Below are 16,868 nucleotides of genomic sequence, written 5' to 3'. Positions count from 1 at the left end.
ATACATCTTTGTACAAAACATTGGAATACTGCCACCAAAATGGCCCCTGTTTGGATCCATTGTCCTTCTCACTGAGAGCTGATTACACTGCAGGGAAATGAGCTTCCCACCGACCTTAGAAGTCATTGGCCATCTGGGATTGGCTGCAAGGGGCATGGGGGTCACAGGGAGGACCACGGCCAAGGTCCAGCCTTTAGGGGAAGGCAAATGATGCCTGTTTTCCACCTACTGCTGAGACACTTCGCCAGTATCTCTTAAGTTGAGAATTGGAGCTATTTTCCTGGTTATACAGAATAATTCTGAAGGAAATGGTCAGGTTGGAGAAGCCCTTTCAGAACAGAAAATAGAAAATATAAGCTTTTTAATTGTTGGTGTTAGAAGTGGTCTTAAAGACAATTCAACATGTAAGAGAAGAAAGATATTTTAAGGGTTATTTCTGCTTGGGCACAGTAGCTCAGGGCATGTGAAGAAGTTACAATTTAACGTTATTCTCCTTGGTGTTGGGAAGGCACCTACATGCATTTCATATGAGCCAGTGATCGCAGGTCACAATTTCTTCTGCAGGTGAAAAGGACGTACGAGAATAGAACAATAATCTTGCCTTTACTCATAGAGACTTCATGCTCATGAAGGTGATGGGTAGCCTGGTGAAGAAATCAGAAGCTGCTTTACTTGAAATACCAGTTGTTGTGAGGGATGGGAGGCAGCAAGAGAGAGTTACATAGTCCAGACCTGACCATTCACGGCGCATCAGCTCACAGGCTGTCTGCCCACCTCTGCTTCCTCCAGGCTCACAGGTAAGTGCTTCCAGCAGCTCTGATTGACTACATGAATCCTTCCTGAAAATAATAACAATGATGTGTGCTACATCATTTATCTAATTTGTTTTGTCTGATTGTATTTTATTCTTCAGCCAGGGCGAAAGTAAAACAATTTTTCATCTCCTTTAATCTTTAGGTAATTTATTTATTTCCAAAAACCAAATGCTCCCTGAAGAGGAAGTGTGATTGGGGGGTAGGATGTCCAGTACCCACAGACCCCTCAAGGAAAAGGCATAGAGGGGCCTCATGGGGGATGGTGGGATGTTACACGTCAGTCTTTGCCTTGGGTCTGTTATAATGCGTTTTCTACCCAGTCTTAGTACAGCCAGTAAGGAAGAAAAGATATTCTATTAGTTTTCACAAAAGTTTTCTTCTCCTTTTTTTTTTTTTTTTTGCCGCACCACACGGCATGTGGGATCTTAGTTCCTTGACACCAGGGATCAAACCTGCGCCATCCTGCATGGGAAGTGCAGAGTCTTAAGAACGCTGCCAGGGAAGTCCCTACAAAAGTTTTCTTTAAATACTATTTCCATAGTCTTCTAATTATGAAGTATATACATGTACATTGGAAAAAGCTTTAAAAGTAAAAGGAAGGAAGCTATAGTTTTCAGAATCCCACAACCCACATGTAAGGCATTTCTTATGAAAATTTTATTACAGACTAACCTTCCCTCCAAAAAACTCATTATAAAATAAATTTGATGCTTCTCCAGGAATTCCAGACCACATCAAGCCACCATGGGTTCACTCGGTGAAGGAATCAACCACTTTGCAGTCGACCTGTTCCAACAGATCAGACAATCAGGGAGGGAAAATATCTTCTTTTGCCCTTTGAGTATCATGTCAGCCTTAGCCATGACTTCCTTGGGGGCCCGAGAACACACGGAGTCACAAATCCAGAAGGTAAGTCGCAGCTTCCTTTCCATTTACCAGTTTGTCCTGGTTTCTCTGTTGGCTTCTGTGCAGATGATCACAGATCTGGCTGTCCCCAGGGGTAGCACAGGAAGCTGCAAATTCCCCATGACTGGGCGGGCACAGAGCTGTGGGAGCATATGTTCTCCCCCCAGTGATCCGCCCCATCTCTTCCCTGTGCCGAGACTTCCTTTGGGAGCTGGGATGAACCCTACAACTGCCCAGTGACCACAGGTGAGGCTTTAAATGGTAGAGTTCAGGTAGAAGTGGTGCATTGACTAAAATCCATGGGAGTCATCTTTACATGTTTCCTCAGCAATGGATGAAAAATGAATCAGGATTCTTTGAACTGGCTGGTGATCAACCAGCTTTGTGCTTTTCACACGCAGGTTGTGTTTTTCAAGGAGCAAATGCTTGCATGGAACATTTCTTTGTTCTTTTTCTTTCTTTCTTTTTGGGTTTGTTTGTTTTTTTTTTTTTTTTGATTTGGCATTTTGTTTTGTTTGTTTGTTTGCATTCTTTCTTTCCTTCCTTCTTTCTTTCTTCCTTCCTTCCTTCTTTTCTTTCTTTTTTATTTACTCTGGGGTACATAGATCTCTAAAGTTTCCTTGTCCCACTCTCTGTCTCCTCCAGGTCCTGCACTTTAATGAAATCACAGAGAACAAAAAAGGAGGAACTACAGTTGATCCTGTGAGTCACAGAGCATTGAATTTAGAAGGAGATCACATGTCCAAGAGGGTCAGAGTTTAAACTGGGAATTTCAGATAAACAGGAAAAGGCCAATTTTTAGGGGACATCTTAAGCAAAATAGATTGGACAGAGTTGTTTCTCATATCATATTATGTACTTATTTATTTTATATATTTGTTTTCTTGAAAGAAGAGTAGCATGTTCTTAAGAGCAAGGGTTCTGAAACGCAAAGGAGCTTCAAACTGAAAAATGGTTTTTGTGCCATGCCATTCAGCTGGCAGTATCTCCCTTCCCCAGCCAGGGCTTGAACCCGGGCCATGGCAATGAAAGCCCGGAATCCTAACCCCTAGGCCGCCAGGGAACTCAGGAGCTTCAAATTGTGCTCTTCTGTTCAGGAATGGGGAACGTGGCAAAATACAACTGCTCTGAGCTGCAATTTGACTTCATACAAATTAACTAGGAGCAATAAAGAGTCTGCTGCAAGACATGCAACTACATGTGAAACCGGACAACAGTGCCTGGATGACAGAAACCCCCATAAATGTTATGTATTATTATTATAGAATAATAATAACTATAGTAATCACAATATGTTGCTAAAATTATATAATTTTAATTAACCCCTAAATTAGAGTAAGAGCAATAAGCATACGATCAACTATATTTTGGAAAATGATTGAGTGAGAATTATGGTTGGTAGCCTAAATAGTCCAAAACTCTTAGTTAGCAAGGGAAGGTTCTAGTTGAGATAAGCGTGAGTTGAAAAATTGGCTCTGTCTCCTTGGAGAAGTCTCTTAGTTCTCTGAACTCTCTTGTTTTCATGTCAATTGAACTAAAGACTTAGAGATGCTGATGTACAGCTCTTAGCAGTGTACCAGAGACACACTGCTCCTACTTCAGAGTGACTGGCATAATGAACAGCCAAAGAGCGCAATCAAGGGGTCTTAGAAAGTAATCCCTCCAAGGAGTTAAACAGGACTACATGCCATAACATAGGGCAATACACAAATTTCATGTTCTCATACAGTTGATGACTGTTAGAGATGCACTATGGTTCTAGCTCAAAGGAGTTTAAGTTTTAGCTGGTCCCAAAACATTTGAGACAATTAAAACACAATCCAATAGTGGAATGGTGCTGCATCTCTAGTTCAAAAGAGAAAAGACTGGAGTGTGTTAGAGCAGGAAGGAAGAATTACCTGGAAGATTGAATGGAAGGATTATGAAGGGTATTTCCGCTAAAATACACCATATATGGGGAGATAGCAACCAATGTCGTCCGTGGGGATACCAAACTCTAGGAACGGAGCTCACAGACCCATGGGGTTGTAGTATTTACGTACAATGAGAATCCAATGAGCTCACTTTCTGGTGTTTGAAGGTTGAAAAGCCAGGATATATTCATCATCAATTTCAAAACCTTCTGACTGACTTAAAGAAATCCACTGATGCCTATGAGCTGAACATAGCCAACAGGCTCTATGGAGAAAAGACTTTTCTGTTTCTGCAGGTAAGTTTCATGACCTGTCACACCTTTGGTCTGCATCCTGGGTCCTCTGATCCTATCTCCTAATGGGGGAGGGGGAGGCAGAGGAGCCTGGCTGACCCACATGGGGAGCATTTGCCCCAGGGGCATTCAGCTCCTGGACCACGACGCCCCCTACTGGAGTGTCCCAGAGCCTGACAACCCACCGGGGAAGTGGGCGTAAGGATCGTTTCAGGTACTCTCTTTGGTCATCACTGAACACAGTTTAATCTGGGAATACCTAGACAGTTACTGTCAAATTACTCTTAATCCCTCCTTTCTTCCTGCCCATGCCATAGGCATACATGGATAATGTTAAGAAGTTTTACCTAGCCAGTGTGGAATCTGCTGATTTTGTCAATGCTGCAGAAGAAAGTCGGAAGATGATTAATTCCTGGGTGGAAAGCCAAACTAATGGTAGGTTATGAGAGAGTCACTCCTTAAAAATCACTGTAGAGTCCCCGCTGTGTGTGAACGCTGTGCTGGCCCCTGCATGGGGTGCCAGGAGCCGGGGTGAGATGAGATTACAGAAGATGGAGGAGGGCACTGCAGAGGGTGGAATGGTCCACGTCAGTGTGGAGAGAAACAAGGGGAGCCCAGGAGGGATCCCAGGACCAGCTACCTGGAAACTCAGATGAGTCTGTGGGTGACAGTATCTCTATGGATCCCAACTCTCTGCCAAACTTCATGTTGATTTGCATTTTTTCTGTAAATTCGAGGCTGACCGTCTGGATTGTGATCCCTAAGAGATAATATTAAAAGGGTTCCCTTATCCTTTGTTAACTGGGAAACGAGCCGCTCTCCTGCAAACCACCCTTCCTGCCATCTGCAGCAGGAGCAACCTGACCACTTCCCCATCCCCGCATCCTGCAGGGATGCTCACAGCTGTCCTCCCCAACCACGGAAGGCGGCTGGATGATGTCTCCATTCCATGCACCATATCCTACGTCCCATCCTAAATACAGGCCAAACCTACAGCAACTCAACCTGGCAAATGAAGACCAAGTCACCCCGGGAAATGGTGTCTGAGTACATGTTTTCAATTTTAGCGTTCATGTCATTTGTCCTAAAGAACATTCAGGCCCATTTCCTCTGAGTAGTGAGTTCAGTTTGAAAAAATAGAAAGCAAAGAAGAAAGTGAAGAAGAAAAGAATAGAAGGAAGGATGGAGGAAACAAGGGAGGGTGGGGGTTATTGAGGGGACAGGGAGGGTGGTAGGGAGGGAGGGGGAAAACTGACCAGTGGAAAGATCAGCTGACATCAGTTCATCAGAATTCAGTGTGAGGTGACTGATGTCACCACAGAGACCAAACACGTTCCCAGTCAGAAGAAGGGGGGTCTGCATGAGGGCGACTCCATCAGGCTGGCGCCATGAGGAAAGCTTCACCTTGTGAACAATCGGGCACAGAGTCCCTAATGTGGTGATTTGTGTGAATATTTAATCATCAGTTGTAACTCTCAAAGCATCTTCCAGACAAACCACTTGTGCCTTTCATGACAAACCTTTGCTTTTCTTTCTTTGCAGAAAAAATCAAGGATCTCTTTCCCAAAGACTCTCTCGGTAGCTTGACCGTTCTGGTTCTGGTGAACGCAGTCTATTTCAAAGGGCAGTGGTGCCAGAAATTTAAGAAAGAAAATACTGGGGAGGAAAAATTTTGGCTGAACAAGGTATTGTCTATAAATTATGTATATAATATAACATAGCTACACATTCAGTGTGAAATTTAAATACCTAGTGATTAATATATAGCTGCTGCGGATTGAAGACAGAATTTGTCAAGGCTTATTTTCTTGTCTTTTTTTTTTAACTTTATTTCGTTGGGAGTCCTTGAAGAAACTCTTGTCTCTAATTCACAGATTTCCGAGATCATATCTTAGAAGGGGGATGTGTTTGGTATTACAATAATATTATCTTTCTTTTTGACTTATGCTCACTTAGCATTTTTTGCCACATGAATTTATTGCAGGACACAAGCAAATCTGTGCAGATGATGAAACAAACCGATGATTTCAATTTCACGTCACTGGAGGACATGCAAGTCAAGATCCTGGAAATACCGTACAAAGGCCAAGAGCTAAGCATGATGGTGCTGCTGCCCAATGAAGTAGATGGTCTGCAGAAGGTAAAAGCTGGTACCTCCAATGCTGCCTACTATTGCTAAAATTCCTAGTGAGACACTGCTCGTACGGGCTGCTCATAGACTGGTGCTAGTGGCTGGCAGAGCTCAAGCAAACAACAAAAAAATAAAATCAATACGTTAGGGATCACAGTATGATACAAATAGTGTATCTGTACCTCACAGGTCACATTAATATTCTGATGAAACTATGGAATGTCAGTTCACAAAAAAAATATACCTAGATACACACAGAACTATTTTGCAACCATAAAAACCTCTGATATATTCCAGTCCACTCATTTGAAGACAAGGAAATTAACACTCATACATAGGTGACACATAGAAATATTTGCAAGTTCACTCACAAGTAAAATAAGGAAATTAAAAAAACAAAGTGGTTACATATTGCCCACTAATTCACAGTGTTTCTGTAGACTGTGGACAAATAGATTATCTTGATGCCCACTTTTCAATTTTGAAGTATTTGCTCCCTAAGTGCTCAAAATGCACCAAAGGCTCATTCAGAGCCTCATTGCTAAGATTTCAAAAAAGGGGGTGATTATACAATTTTCCTGTTAGCATTGTTATAATAAAGTTAATATGTAAAAAAATCTATAACAATATCTGGCATAAAAGGACATTCTGTAAAACACCATAAGCAATTACTATAATAGTCGATGATGATGCAGAAGCGGCAGTAAACTTGCCACACTCAAAATACATATCTCGTAACACTGGAAACTGGAAATTCTTAGGGAAAGCAACATGGCAATAAATGTGAAGAGTCATCAGAATATTTCGGCTTCAGCTCTAAATTCCCCATTATCAATGACATAGGGAATCTCAGTGCTAGGATTTTATCTTATAACAACAAGTCTAAACAGGGGAAAAGCTTTTGGACAGAAGCGGCTCAAAATAATGAAAAATTTTAAATGAGGAAAAATGGTACATGTTTGCATTACCTTACGTTAGGTTAGGGACTGACATGCAGTGAATGCTTAAAAGATATTAAGTAAAGATTTATATACTGAGTATCAATTTAATGATAGTATTATGTAACAATGTAAACTTGATTAGAGAAACATATATCCATACAGGAAAAGTTTACAAATAAATGAAGCAAGAAAAAGGAATAAAAGTAGGCTATACGCTGTAAATGCACTATGTAAAAATTTATGGACAAAAGAACATTGACAAGAGGTTATTTGAAAGTGAAGCACGAAATAGAGAACAAGCCTAAGAAGTGGATGGCTCATCTTCTACAACTAATTTTATTTCACCATTCTGTTGCATATATGTGTGCATATATATTATACATATATACATTTGTATAGATATTGATACATATGCATATATTATTAATGTGTACATATATACATAAAAATAGCAAAGTCATGAAAATATAAGAACATTTATTTGATTATATAATATATATTCAGGACTCTGTTATTTTTACCTCCTCAGATAAAACCATATCAACTGAATCTCCTGTATTTATGTTTACTGTTAAAGGATTTCCACGTTTCAATCCAATGTTAAGGGGGGCTCCATGTCCACTGACAATCGTGCCAGTTTTCCCTTTTTCCATTGTTATAGCTTGAAGATCAACTCACTGCTGAGAAGTTAATAGAGTGGACGAGCCCACAGAATATGAGGGAGAGACAAGTGAATTTACACCTACCTCGGTTCAAAGTGGAGGAGAACTATGACCTCCAGGCCACGCTGGAAGCCCTGGGGATGGTGGACGCCTTCAATAAGGAGAAAGCCGACTTCTCAGGCATGACCGGGAGACGAGATCTGGTGGTGTCGAAAGTCCTCCACAAGTCCTTCGTGGAGGTGAATGAGGAGGGCACGGAGGCCGCAGCTGCGACTGGAGTAGTAGTTGTTAGTACCTCAGTTAGAATTCCAGACAGTTTCCATTGTGACCACCCTTTCCTGTTCTTCATCAAGCACAACAAGACCAACAGCATCCTCTTCTATGGCAGAGTCTCTTCCCCTTAGATGTGATTAGCCAGTGGCTACACTCGGGGGACATTCACAGAGCTGTTCCCGAACCTTGATTGCTGGAAGTAACAGGTTCTCTTTGATTCATTTTCCTTTCCAAACTCATAGTCATCACTAAGAATGTGTTGGTTGAAATACCATGTCTGTCTGTCTCTCTCTTTCTACAAACCCATGTAAACCTACTCTGTCTCCCCATGGTAACTCCTCTTCGGACAAGATGTTCAGTATATTCTAAAAGGTTATTTCAACACTCTATATTCTACAAAGTTTGAAATATCATACCTCCTATTTCAGAAATTATATCTACTATTCAAAACTATTCACTTAGACACATTTATTTGAATTTAGGTGATATATGGGACCCTTACATGTCTAAATTTTTTGATTTTGTGAAATGCATTATCAATAAAACAATGACTTATTCTTCTCATTCTTTTTTTTAACATCTTTATTGGAGTATAATTGCTTGACAGTGTTGTTTTAGTTTCTGTTGTATAACAAAGAAAATCAAAGTGAATCAGCTATATGTATACATATATTCCCATATCCCCTCCCTCTTGCCTCTGCCTCCCACTCTCCCGATCCCACCCCTCTAGGTGGTCACAGAGCACCGAGCTGATCTCCCTGTGCTGTGTATGCAGCTGCTTCCCACTAGCTATCTATTTCACATTTGGTAGTGTATATATGTCAGTGCCACTCTCTCACTTCGTCCCAGCTTACCCTTCCCCCTCCCTGTGACCTCAAGTCCATTCTCTACGTCTGTGTCTTTATTCCTGTCCTGCCCCTAGGTTTGTCAGAACCTTTTTTTTTTTTTAAGATTCCATATATACATGTTAGCATATTTGTTTTTCTCTTTCTGACTTACTTCACCCTGTATGACAGACTCTAGGTCCATCCACCTCACTACAAGTACCTCAATTTTGTTTCTTTTTATGGCTGAGTAATATTCCATTGTATATATATGCCACATCTTTATCCATTCATCTGTCGATGGACACTTAGGTTGCTTCCTTGTCCTGGCTATTGTAAATAGTGCTGCAGTGAAAATTGTGGTACATGACTCTTTTTGAATTATGGTTTTCTCAGGGTATATGCCCAGTAGTGGGATTGCTGGGTCATATGGTAGTTCCATGTTTAGTTTTTTTAGCAACCTCCGTACTGTTCTCCATAGTGGCTGTATCAACTTACATTCCCACCACAAGTGCAAGAGAGTTCCCTTTTCTCCACACCCTCTCCAGCATTTATTCTTTGTAGATTTTTTTGATGATGGCCATTCTGACTGGTGTGAGGTGATACCTCATTGTAGTTTTGATTTGCATTTCTCTAATGATTAGTGATGCTGAGCATCCTTTCATGTGCTTCTTGGCCATCTGTATATCTTCTTTGGAGAAATGTCTATTTAGGTCTTCTGCCCATTTTTGGATTGGGTTTTTTGTTTTTTTGATATTGAGCTGAATGAGCTGCTTGTATATTTTGCAGATTAATCCTTTGTCAGTTGCTTCGTTCGCAAATATTTTCTCCCATTTTCTTGTCATTTTTGTCATTTGTTACTTTTCCTTTCTTCTTCTTTTGAGCAAAGTGCAAGTGACCGACCACACGTAGAAAAGGTAATTTAGAAATACATTATCATATATGAAAATTCAAAATTGTAGAGCATGATGAGGTTGAAGAGGTGAGCTGTTACCAAAACATGAAATGCTCTGTAACCCATGTCAAGAATTTAAGAGTCTAGAACTCAGAACTGGGATATGAACTGGTAAGTAATAGAGATGATATAAATTTTAGAGATACTGAGAGAAATACAGTAACTGTAGCTAAAGGCAAAGATGGGATCATACTGGGAGAGAATAAAGTGAGAAGAAAGGAATGCCAAGATATGACCCTGAAATACACCAAAATATAAAGGACAAGTATTGACAATTGTTATTTCCTAAAACATAACGTTTCTTAGGGCAGGAAAAATCTTTTGGAGGTGATGGATATACTTAATACATAGATTAGTGTGATGGTTTCACATATGTATACACATCTCAAAACTCATGAAGTTGCATACTTTAAATATGTACGGCACTTTCTATATCAATCATACATCAATAAAGTTATTTTTGAATGGAAAGTAGTAAAAATCAACATGTTATGTGGTTTTAAAAATAAAAATAAATATAATAGACGTGTAATAAAGAAATACATGTAAATACAAAATACCTCCACACAAGATACCACCTCGTCCCCATTGGAGTGGCCAAAGTTAAAACACAAAGACTGGTCAAACCCCGTGTGGAGAGAATGTAGATCAACCACAACTCTCCTACACCACTGGTTCGGACCCAAAAGCTGCAGCCACTTCAGAAAACAGTCATGCAATTTTATCTGTTCCAGCTTTATTGAGATATAATTGACCCATAACATTGAGTGAGTTGAAGGTGTACAACGTGTGGATTTGATACACTTATTTTCTGCAAAATGGCCACCACCACAGCTTGGGCTGACACCTCTATCACATTACCATTTCTTCTTTGTGAGCTGTTTTTGTTCAAGGAGAGCTGTCTCATTGTTGACCTCTGAGGGGGAGTGGAGGCTGGGGTCTCCTACACTGCCATGTGGGTGATGTCCCTCCAGAAAATTGTAAATCTTCATGGCTGAGCAATGCAATTCTAGAGAAAGTCTTCCTCAAGTGTACAAACAGACATGCATCAGTACTTTCTTACAAAGTTAAACGTATACTGATCCAGTAATTATGATCCAGTTATTCCACACCTTGATTTTACCCAAGGCATGTAAGTACATTCGCCACTAAAGGACTAGTATGCAAATGTTCATTGAAGCCTTATTTTAACAACCAAAACGCTGGCAAGACCTCAAATTTTTAACAGCTGGTGAACAATTACAAACAAAAGAATTGCACTTAGAGGTAAACAGGAAGAAACTACTGATTCCTGCAGCAACATGGATAAAACTCCCACACACTATGCTGTGCAAAAAAGAAGCTGAACAGAAAATGTACATGTTATATAATTCCACTTATATGACAATTTTATACTATGAGTGAGAGTAGTTACATCTCAATACAAAAGAGACCTTTGAAACGGAGCAATACGATCATGGGAAATACGAAGAAAATAATACAAAAATTTAATGAATACTTATTAAACATGAAATGTAATATTTTATTGAAATACCATATCTTGATGAGATGAACCGCAGCATAATTTCTCTGTGCTTTTTCACTTAAGATAAATATGGATACTGCTAAACACTCATTGGTTCTGCATCTGACATAGAATCTTAAACTTTGTTAATAGCAGGTTGACTCATTAAACATTTTTAGAGATGAAATAAATGAGGAGTCACTTCCATAGGAGAAAATATTTATGATGGGATTGATGAAATGGATTTTTTATATTAGTTGAATTATACAAACCATATCAGCATGAAATTTCATAGGTTTTCTTCATGGCTTTTATCCAAAATATCTTAAACCTCTATAACCCAGTAATCTTTCCAGTTTTTTGGTATCTCTTTATTATATATATATATCTTTATTGGAGTATAATTGCTTTACAATATTGTGTTAGTTTCTGCTGTACAACAAAGTGAATCAGCCATATGTATACATATATCCCCATATCCCCTCCCTCTTGAGCCCCCCTCCCACCCTCCCTGTCCCACCCCTCTAGGTCATCACAAAGCACCGAGCTGATCTCCGTGTGCTATGTGGCTGCTTCCCACTAGCTATCTATTTTACATTTGGTAGTGTATATATGTCAATGCTACTCTCTCACCATGTCGCAGCCTCCCCTTCGCCCCCTGTGTCCTCAAGTCCGTTCTCAATGTCTGCATCTTTATTCCTGACCTACCACTAGGTTCATCAGTACCAGTTTTCTAGGTTCTATACATATGCGTATGCATACGGTATTTGTTTTTCTCTTTGACTTACTTCACTCTCTATGACAGACTCTAGGTCCATCCAGCTCACTCCAAATAAACTCAGTTTCATTCCTTTTTATGTCTGAGTAATAGTCCGTTCTGTATATGTGCCACATCTTCTTTATCCATTCATCTGTCGATGGACATTTAGGTTGCTCCCGTGTCCTGGCTCTTGTAAATAGTGCTGCAGTGAACATTGTGGTACATGACTCTTTTTGAATTATGGTTTTCTCAGCGTATAGCCCAGTAGTGGGACTGCTGGGTCATATGGTAGCCCGATTTTCTTGTGCCTGATTAAGTATCAGGAACAGCAGAAAAGAATTTGTCATGTGTAAACACATGGGTGGAAAAAGCATCCTTAGTTTCAGTAGTTTTTGAGGTGCTCTTCTGGTTGAGTCTCCAAAGGAACCCAATCTACACAACAGTGAAAGAGAAGAAGAAGTTATGTTATTACTGAAAAATTGTCATTACTCCCACTGTCACCTTGCCTTAATTTATGTATATTCTTAATTCAGAATGCCTAAATGTGAGCTAAAATACTACCCTTCTGACATCCCACGCTTCACACGTTATAGGAATCGGTAGAAAATAGGGGAGGCAGAAGCCCTATGAGTGGGTTTGTGTGTCTTGATTAATCAGTAAAAGAGCTTTGTCTTTGTTGCTCCCGGGCACCTCTCATCAGTAAGATGTGAAGGAGGTGACAATTTGCTTTTCTTCTGTGAAATGCGGTAGAGTTGGGAAACCTGCCGCTGTGAACACAGGACATTTTTAGGCAGTTAAATTTTGGGGAGGAGAACACACACACTTGCGATGTTGAAAATCTCATACAATAGAAACAGCTCTGCAGGCAGCGTTAGAATCACTCTCATGTGAAGACCACTGTTTTAGAAGACGTTGGCCTTAGCGGGAGCCTCCCACCCTCACATACAGGGAACTGTCATGGTTCCATGACGCACCGTCCACTTCAGCGGCTTCAGTCTCTCCTTCTCCCTGTCCAGTTTCCTCCCTTCTAAGCTCTCTCACCCTCTCTTTCTCCCTCTCCTTCTCTCCCTGCCACCCTATTCTCTCCCTTAACATTGTTTTTCAATTTCTGCTGAATGACTTTCCCACGCCCATCATAACAAAGCAGCTGATCCCACAACTTGTCACAATAGCTACTAAGCACCACAGCCTCTGATGTCCCAACACCCGTCTTACACCTGCGCTTCACGTCTTGCCTCCATCCCGAATTTGGTGCTACATGTGCCTTGCCCTACACCACTCCCCCATCTCCTCTCAGCACATTTCTTCTCAATATGGGACCAACCTGATCCCAAAAATTCCATTCCAAGATGTTTTTCCCAAAGCCATTTACTTACCGTAATAGTCAAGGCTCTAGCAGAAAACAAATGACACAGTCAAATTGGGTAATTCAGGAAAGTTTAACAAAGGGACTATACAAAGTATGGTCAGGGCTAAGAGAAACCAAGAAAGGATGGTGAAGCAACCCATGGCTAGCAACTGTAGGGAGACATTGCCACCCCTAGAAGCACATGGCAAGGGCAGGAATGGTGACCAAAATCCAGAGAAAGTAGCTGTAGATGCAGAAAAGCTGCCCAATAAGATCTGCAGCCTTTGGTAAAGAAATGCAGCCATTGTTTGGCAACCTCGCTGAGAGGAAGCAGGTGACCGAGCGCCCTGCACTCACCCAGCTGCGAGTCTACTCTTGCTTCCTCTCACAGGCCAGATGCAAGGTTCCCTAGAGGAGAAGGACCCGGATTATGTCTCCCAGCATCTCTGCCTTCTAGGACCAGGGGAGGTTGAGCCAGTGAAGGGTGAAACTGGAGAAGCAAAATAAAATCCCCAGCACACAATATCCCATGTAATCAAATTCCTTCTTCCCTCTAGAACTCTCCATCTCCATTCATACTCCAGTGACAGGCATCAGCGATAATTAATGTCTCCTTATATGAAAAGCATATCCAAATAGATAAGAAAGCTCATGGATCCAATTAACAAAAGGACAAAAGACATGACAAGATTTTCACAAAGGAGGAGCTTCAACAGGAATAGAGATGTAACATAAAATAAGCATGGATTCCGTCCCATGCCTATGGAATAATAGTTTTGAAGTCACCCAGAACACTGGACACACTTGGCAAGAAGAGCAAAACCATAAATGGTGGAGGGGCAACTGATTTTTAGTGAATATCAAAGAATAACATACAAGATGGTAGGTGGGCACAGGGTAAAATACCTGCATGGCCAGAAACTGGAAAAGGGACACTGAGACAGAGAGAGAACAATGGCTAGAAAAGATAGTGGAAACAAGAGAACCAGAGGACCATGTTTTCTTTTCTTTACAGTATGTAATGGGAGAATGGGGAGCTGCCCATAAGGAGAGATCAAGGGACATGCAGTCATGGGGAAAATCCATATTTCAGATAAAGCAAGGAGGAAGCGGCTCAGTCACAGGAAAAGGGAGAAAATACAATAGGTTTATTGGCAGCAGAACAGGAAAGACAAGATGAAACAAGAGGGACTTGTAAGAGATCAGAAGGTAACAGAGTTGAATGGTGATGAGCACAGAGTAGGATGAGTGTCACGGGTGGAGTTGGAGGCATGGAAATGGGGGGGACAGGTGGAGATGACATGAATTGTCTCGATCTTCCATGGCATACCTACATGTGAGACCATTCCCTAACTCACGAAAATCAAGGCAAAACTGATTCATCCTGTTTGGATGTTATTCACCACGTACATGTGTATATCTACATCTATATCTGTAGTGGATACTGTAATTGGCAGATATCCAATTACTGGATCCTCAACGGATCTTCTGCAATAACCAGTTTACCTGCAAACAGGAACAACAACCTATTTTGCAAGAAGGAAGAAATAAAATGCACCCTAGGAAGGGTAATTCAATAATGCTGACATATCTTCACACCCTTCACAAGGAAGTAAGATTTAGAAAAACAGAGGAGCTATTTCTTAACCCACCTATAAAGGAACTGGAAACAGCAGGATGGTTCCAGAAAGTGTCATTTGCTCTTCAGTTGTATTGGGTTCGTGGATTCCTAACGACAATGATATTGGTGTATATTTAAGAAATACCCAAAGACATAGGTTCGCAAGTACTGACTTGCAAAATCTTCTGAGAATTGCTGAGTCTCCTATGACACTGTATGACATCACGGTGTCGTAACCTTGTCTATTACACGCCAGAAGCACTTTTCATAAAGAGGGCGAAAAAAGCATGACATGGTTTCTTATGTGAAGTAACCCAAGTTCTCTCTAAATCTATGCAAATTCCTGGTCCTTATCAATTAGTGCCTTTTCCTCAAAGCCAACCTCTGCATGACAAACCTCCGTAATTTAGTCACAGGAAGAATCAGCTTAGTCAGTAGTTCCCTTGAGTCCATTTGTCCTACTTTGTCCCCCTGTTGCTTCCTCCAGGCCCAGGCTGAGCTTCTTGCTACTGTCTATGGAGGTCAGATCCCTTTCTCTTTGAGCCCAAAGAAACCCAGTGGCCTGTGATGCAACCTTGACTAGAAGTTCCTATTCCTCGTGTTTGTCATTTTTCATCTTGGATCTTGTCTTACTTCCCTCTATTTTGGGACTTAATTCCTTCATCAAACGCCAACAGTGTACATCCTCACTCAGCCCCACCCGGTCCCAGCTCAGGGATCGTTGGCCTACAGTATCACTCAGGGGTCACTGCACACATATATCGACAGAGGAGCCCTAAGAGCAGCAGGGCTGGGGGCTGGGGGATCAGGCAGAATCATCTTTCAGGTTGAGAAACACAGATCTCCTCTTCCCTTCACCTCATGTCTCCATCCCCTGTGCTTCTGGGACCTTGTTGTAGGTGAATCTTCCTGTGAATAAGCGACGTGCTGAGACTACAGACTCTGTTCCTGGCAGGTGTTAAAAAGGACCAAAGACGGTAACAAGTGCTGGAGACGTGCAGAGAATCAGAACGGCACAAACACGTGCTGCCATCATAGTCTGGTGGGAATATAAATGGTGCAGCTTCTGGGGAAGGCAGTCTGGCAGTTCTTCTAAATCAAACATAGACTTGCCGTTGACCCAGGGTTTCACTCGTAGGTAAATGCTTGAGAAATTACAACACACGTCAACACTGAAATTTCTGCATGAGAGTTCATGTCGGCATTACTCACAATAGTACACAAAACCCAAATGTACATCCACACATGAATGGATTTTTTAAAAGTGGTACTTCATACAATGGTGCATAATAGAGTCATATAAAGAAATGCACCATTTTATACTGCAACATGGATGAACCTTGAGAATATTATACTGAGTGAAAGGAGCCTGATAGAAAAGGCCACACTCTGTGCAATCCCATTTATATGAAACATCCAGAATAAACAAACCCATAGAAACAAGAAGTAGATTAGTGGTTTCCAAAAACCGGGGGGAAGAAAGAACTATGTAGGGAGCTTCTCTGGGGAGAAATGAAATTATTCTGGAAAAGATCATGGTGATAGTTGCACAACCTTGTCACTGGCCTAAAAACCAATGACTTATACATTTTTAAAAGCTGAAACTTACACTACAGACATTTCTTGGGATCGACGGGAGACTGATTCAAGGACACCCCAAGGATTCCCAAATACAGGAATGCTCAAGTACCTTATATAAAATGGCACATAACCTACATACATTCTCTTTACACTTTAAATCATCTCTCGATTTCTGATAATACCTAGTACAATGTAAAGGCTACGTAAAGAGTCGTAAATACAAAGTAAAATAGTTGCTGGTGTGGGGCAAATATAAGGATTGTTTTTTGGAACTTTCCGGAACTTTTTCCCGAATATTTTCCATCTGGTTGACTGACTCTGTGGGTGCAGAACCCATGGAT

General features: G+C 41.0%; 1 protein-coding gene across 3 annotated transcripts; it reads left to right on the top strand.

The window, feature by feature from the left end:
• The first annotated feature begins 696 nt into the window (after nt 1-696).
• Nucleotides 697-8,065, top strand: LOC132347506 (serpin B3-like). 3 transcript variants are annotated; one of them, XM_059894074.1, is made up of 8 exons: nt 697-797; nt 1,535-1,724; nt 2,367-2,423; nt 3,802-3,930; nt 4,245-4,362; nt 5,470-5,612; nt 5,912-6,067; nt 7,661-8,065. In XM_059894074.1, the coding sequence occupies exons 1-8, from the start codon at nt 697-699 to the stop codon at nt 8,063-8,065; spliced, it is 1,299 nt and encodes a 432-aa protein (XP_059750057.1). The 3 variants fall into 3 exon arrangements, with proteins under 3 accessions (XP_059750057.1, XP_059750059.1, XP_059750058.1); XM_059894076.1 differs by lacking the exon at nt 697-797 and having other exon boundaries at nt 1,560-1,724; nt 2,367-2,435; nt 5,975-6,067; XM_059894075.1 differs by lacking the exon at nt 697-797 and having other exon boundaries at nt 1,560-1,724; nt 2,367-2,435.
• Nucleotides 8,066-16,868: the final 8,803 nt, after the last annotated feature.

Source organism: Balaenoptera ricei, chromosome 14 (genome assembly GCF_028023285.1).
Source record: "Balaenoptera ricei isolate mBalRic1 chromosome 14, mBalRic1.hap2, whole genome shotgun sequence".
Classification (NCBI taxonomy): domain Eukaryota; kingdom Metazoa; phylum Chordata; class Mammalia; order Artiodactyla; family Balaenopteridae; genus Balaenoptera; species Balaenoptera ricei.
This window is presented reverse-complemented; position numbering and strand designations above follow the sequence as displayed.

What these genes read in the sequence shown, in the direction of transcription:
- LOC132347506 (XM_059894074.1), top strand. Translation starts at nt 697, where the DNA reads ATGGGAGGCAGCAAGAGAGAGTTACATAGTCCAGACCTGACCATTCAC. An exon ending in TGCTTCCTCCAGGCTCACAG is followed by an intron (nt 798 to 1,534) that starts GTAAGTGCTTCC and finishes ATGCTTCTCCAG; the next exon opens with GAATTCCAGACCACATCAAG. An exon ending in GGTGGAAAGCCAAACTAATG is followed by an intron (nt 4,363 to 5,469) that starts GTAGGTTATGAG and finishes CTTTCTTTGCAG; the next exon opens with AAAAAATCAAGGATCTCTTT.